At 41.6% G+C, this 5,303-nt stretch overlaps 1 protein-coding gene across 1 annotated transcript in view; it reads right to left on the bottom strand.

Annotated features, from left to right (window-relative positions):
- SEL1L3 (SEL1L family member 3) overlaps positions 1-5,303 on the bottom strand; it is an 81,810-nt gene that overhangs the window by 41,486 nt on the left and 35,021 nt on the right. The window contains exons 10-11 of the mRNA XM_015595045.2: positions 2,992-3,203; positions 1,625-1,804 (exon numbers count right to left, since the gene is read on the bottom strand). Coding sequence (XP_015450531.1) covers positions 1,625-1,804; positions 2,992-3,203 — 392 coding nt within the window. The remainder of the gene's footprint in view (positions 1-1,624; positions 1,805-2,991; positions 3,204-5,303) is intronic.

Here is a 5,303-nt window from a genome sequence, read left to right as displayed (position 1 = left end):
AATTAATTCTTTTAAAAAACTTTTATCAATTATTAAATTCCTGTCAAACGGAGGTCAAATCTTGCACCTAGTTTATATACACCAAGAGAAAATATATAATGATGATAAGAATGTGGAAGTTTATTCAAAATAAATCATTATTTCCTAAAGGAATCAGAATGTCTATATAGACAGCCTTTTGGTGTTTTATAGCCTGACTCATGTTTAATGTTCACTGACAGCATATATCTTTGAGTCATTTATTTCATAACCATACAGCGGTCACTGTCGATTTCTTTTCTATCCATTCCCGGTCATCAAAGCACACATTTTTCACACTGTGGGTTTCTGAGTGCAAAACAGGAACAGTGCAGGGGCACAGTGAGTGGTCTGGTTCTCAACTAGCTGCTCAGCCTAAGATTCCATGTCCTGACCTAGCCAGGCCGATCCCCTAAGCTCTGAGCATAAGCAGGGAAAATCAAGAGTTTACGGCCTAGTTCAAGGTCCAGTCTGGCAGAGCAGTTTACGTACTGTCTATGGCTGCACACATCCGGCACCCCATTCATTCATATACTGCCTCATATATTGCAGAGTCGAGTAGTTGCAAGAGAGACTGTATAGGCAGAGTCTAAAATATTTACTATGTGGCCCTTACAGAAAAAAAAAAAAAAAATTGCTGACTCTTGGTATAAACTACTGGTACTTCCTCTCAACTTGACCACTTCAAGTGTTATGACCATCAGAATATCTTAAATCCTTTCTGGAGAAAGACGATATAGAAAAATACATTCCGAGAGGGTAACTACGTCATGGTCTACTCCCTCCGGGTACAGAGCTCCATCATCTTGAGGCAGCTTTCCCCGCATTTCCACACTAGCACCTTTACTTATACCCTTTTCTTTGCCGTCATCCAAACAAGTCTAGAAACGAAACATCAGTTGGTCTAACGTAACACAAGATGTGTTTTGGGTAGATGTGAGCCATTGATCTCTTTGCCCATTGAGTCAAAAAGATTGGGGAGCCTGCAAAATTATGGGCGAGAGTTAGTGCCCCTTGTCCAGTCCTTAAACTGAGATAGGATCTAGTCTTCAAATGTCACATGCTGTGGGTCACCTGGGAGCACTGGACTAGCAAGGCTCACGTGATAGGGACAGATGCAACAGGAGCATAGCAAGGGATGGAGTGGGCTTCCTCATGTCACAGACCCTGCTTGCTCGTTACATATAAATGGGAGCCCTTTGTTTACTGCTCCCCCGCTCCGCCACTCAAGGTGATTAAATACCCTCGACATCTCCGGTGCTCACCACTTCACATGGTCTTAGCAAAAAAAAAAAAGATGCCTATGTTTCTGGTACGCCTTTTTTGCAAAATCAAAACCAAGGGCCAGATCTACCTTTTGCGTAGCAGTCCTCCCGCTCATGAAAAGCTTTCCATGCATGGATGGAAGATTGTGTATACATTCAGCCTGAGAACACAGTCAAGAAATACAAATTGGAGAGTGAAAGAAAGCTTTTCTCTCCATTAGATTATGTTCATCCTCTGGAGGCCAGCGAATAAACCAGCCACAGATACAGACACTTTATAAAAATTCAGGAAGTCCTGGTAAAAAGGGCTATAACCACTTCCTCCCATTTTTCTTTCATACCTGATCTCCTTGTAGCGTATGCTGGTCGAGGGGTGTCTTCGTGGCAATGTTGCTGTAGTAGGCATAGGACAGCTCCCAGTCCAGGGGGTAGTTATCAATACCTTGGTAGTGTTTGTACCCAAGATTCATTGAAGAAAGCCTCTCACTTCCCTGGCCTCCAACCAAACTATACAACATGCCCTGGTAGGAAGAAATTGACACTGTTCACAAGATTATAGATAAGGGTCATAAAATCCAACCATCTGGCCCCATCCCTATATATGAGCCTACTCATTCGAAACATATGCTAACATGCCTTTGAAAAAATCTTTAGAAAAGAAAGCACAACGGCTTTCTAATGGTTGACAGATTCCAAGTGATCTATCCTTCTAAATGTCTCATAGCTTAAAATTCCTTGACTTTTGCCCTTTTCTCAGTGAAAACACGGGCCTTCCCCCGACTTCTCTCACAGCATCTCTCTGGGTATCCGCTGGCTGTTGTAAGGATCCCTGGTCAGCTTCAGCTACAGTCTGACGGTCTGAAGAGCAGGCCATGTGACGACCTCACAGTCTCACAATGTTAGTGTTGGGAAGGGTCTTTTCAGATAGACCACCCTCATTTCACAGTTGAGAAAATAGAGGCCCAGAGAGGTGAAGTCATTTATCTATGGCCAACCAACCACTCTGTGGCAGAGACTGGGCTAGAAGCTTCTATAGTATTCCACCTTTGTGGGGATTGACTCGGACTCAGGAAAGCCGGCCATCAATCATGAGCTTCTATAAGCCAGAGACACACAAAGAAGTCACTGAAAAGGAAATGGAGCCATCTGGGTGTGTCTACACAGTACGAATCTCCAAATCCAGTGCGTGAATTTGAAAACTAAAAGGGATTAGGGGCCATTTAGTAGCACTTATAAAAATGTGATTCCAAATGTTAGGCAAGTTGCATAATAAATCTGGATCTGAAACCCAAAGTAAAACCTTCTGGTATGGCTTCTATTTGGACGGTAGAAGGCTGGATGCGACAATACTTGGCTTAGAGGACCAACTGACTTCACTTAACTAAAAAGTATTGGGATAATGGTCCCACAGCCAGAGTGGTATGAAACTTGAGTAAGAGATACCTGTCCTTGAAGGGCTGAGTTTCTGGTAAGCCCTGCCTAAATTATTCCTTCATGTATACTAATCACGTCCCCAAGACTAAGAGGGGAAACTGAAAGCAGGAGATACTGTGTTTAACACAGCCCTAGGATGTTTTTCTTGAGTGGAAAGATTTTTAAAGGGTTCCAGGGAGCGTGAACCTGTCGGGTTGCTCTTGAGACATGAGAGCATTACTCTGAAAATATGATGCGAGTGACTGATATCCTTGGAACCCATGAAATACTCTACCTGCAGCTGATCCCGAGGTACATTTAATCCAGTTTCATAAAAGACTGCGAGGTAGTAGGATGCTTTATGATAGCCACAGCAGCTGGAATCCATCAGGAAGGGGACGACAGAGCTAATTTGGTGAAGACCATCAACACTGGAGAGTCTCTCTATAGCCTTTTCAAATATCCTCCCGCCAATTCCTAATACAGATTCATTTTGGTTCCTCGGCACTGTAAATAACACAAGTCACAGCCCACACAATTAATTACCATGGGATCGACATGGCTTTAGAAAGAAGAAGGAAAGCCAATTAAACCATCTGAGTTATTAATATAGTCGGTTCCGCAGAACCTTGAAATATACCACCTTCCGGAGAGGTAAATCAAACCCTTTGGGGATGCCACGGTGTCGTTCTGTAAATAGCTTTTTCTTTGGCACCAAATGACAGCCTAGTATCCTAGGAAAAAGGATGTGCCTTATATAGCTGAGACAGCGCCTCGAGAGAGTAATTTACACAGTGTATCTCAGTGCCAAATCAGGACCACCGAAACTTCCAGAGAGACTTTTTTCCCTCTTAGACTCTTGGAAAAAAAAAAAATGTGTTTTATTTCAGAAATAATTCCTAGGTGCTGCTCTAAAAGTTGAGCAAAAGAACCATATTTTGAGATGCTTTCTTATCTTCTGCCTCTAGTTTTTCTCGGGGGTTTCTAAAAACAATTTCGAATGAGTCAACTTTTACTGAGGGTGTACGAAATGCCAAAGATTGGGTTAGGCATCTTATGTAAATTCTGTCACGTAATCGGAACCCTTTTACGAGGTAGGTGCTATTATCAGCATCCTCATTTTTTCAGATGAGGAGATTGAAGCCTGGAGAGGTCAACTGACCTGTCTAAAGTTACAAAAGCTGGCACGTGGCTGAGCCAAGCTCTAAATCCAGCTTTGCTGGTCAGGAAGGCCAGGGTTCCTACTCACTCTGCTTCACCTACCTCCTGATGAACAGGCTACCAATTGTCCTAATAAGCACCTTACCATCAAATTAGAGACCTCTTTACGCAACTGCTTTAAGCTATATGATACTTCTTTTGACCTAATCCTCGTATAAATCTGATAAACATTTTAAGCCTTTAAGCATTATAACGATCAAGTTATATGGTCGTTTCAAGTAAGTGTTAGTCTTCTAAAGTCTGTCTACATTATTCATCTCTCTTGTTTATTAATTTAGACAATGAGTGTTTACTTTCTATTTTACGTTGTTACCAAAGAGCACATAGCATCGAAGATACTATTTACATTTAAAGAGAAACGACCGATTTATTTCAGACTAAAATTTTATCTGCCTAAAAATTATGTCCAACATTTTTCTTTGATTTTTCTTCATTCTACCCCAAATTAAAATGTTATTAATGGCTTTCAGGAGGCCACAAGAGATTCACTCTATCAGCAGCACTCCATAAGGGAATGAAGAGACATGAGTTTTCGATGTGGAGAAACTTGAATGGGAAGCTCTGAGATGAGACCGAATTTATTTAAGGGCAATTCCCTCGCAGAGATCCAAGCTAAGCACAGAGACTAGTGGCATCCTGGTCTGTGAAACCCAAGCCATTCGTTACGAGTGGGTACACAGGCGGGCTGGGCTGGCTGCCCCTGAGAGGGGGGCATGTGTCTTTGCCCAGCTGTAGGGAAGGAGCCCACCCACACCTCCACCTATTGCTAAGAAGTCTTATCTCCTGCCTCCTGGAATTCCTCACCCCAGACCTCTTGGGGTTTCTGCTTTACACTTTCCATCTCAAGTGGTAGTTGCTGGGAAAAAAAATCACCTTAGTGAACAAATAGAATTTGCTCCTCTTTCTGTTTTTTTTTTTTTTTTTGATCCCTAAAAAAATAGCTTTGTAAAAAAAAAAAAAATCAAACAATGCATATTTTTAGAAAATAAAAACAGAAGTTCTCTCTCTCCTAATCCTTCTTAATAGCAAAGATAAATACTGTTACAAGCTTGGTGTGTTGTTTCTGGACTCCTCTTTTGCACGGACAATAATTCATATTCACATCTCTCTGCATATATACATGCAAGTTTTCTTCTCAAAAAACTCCTATAGATTCTGACCTTCAACTTTTAAAAATTAACCACACATCATGAGTGTCCATCCATGGTTGTCAGAAGCTCATTCTTCCTAAAGCTTCAATAGTATTGCATTCTATAGCAGGGCTGTTTTTTCTGCCCAGTTCTCTATTTTTAGACTGTTGGGTTGCTTCCAGGGGTTTTGCTATAACCAATAACATGTAAGTGAACATCTTTGAACATTTCCTTCTGCTCGTCTGTTGAGACATCT

This window comes from Pteropus alecto, unplaced genomic scaffold (assembly GCF_000325575.1).
Source record: "Pteropus alecto unplaced genomic scaffold, ASM32557v1 scaffold5, whole genome shotgun sequence".
NCBI lineage: Eukaryota > Metazoa > Chordata > Mammalia > Chiroptera > Pteropodidae > Pteropus > Pteropus alecto.
This window is presented reverse-complemented; position numbering and strand designations above follow the sequence as displayed.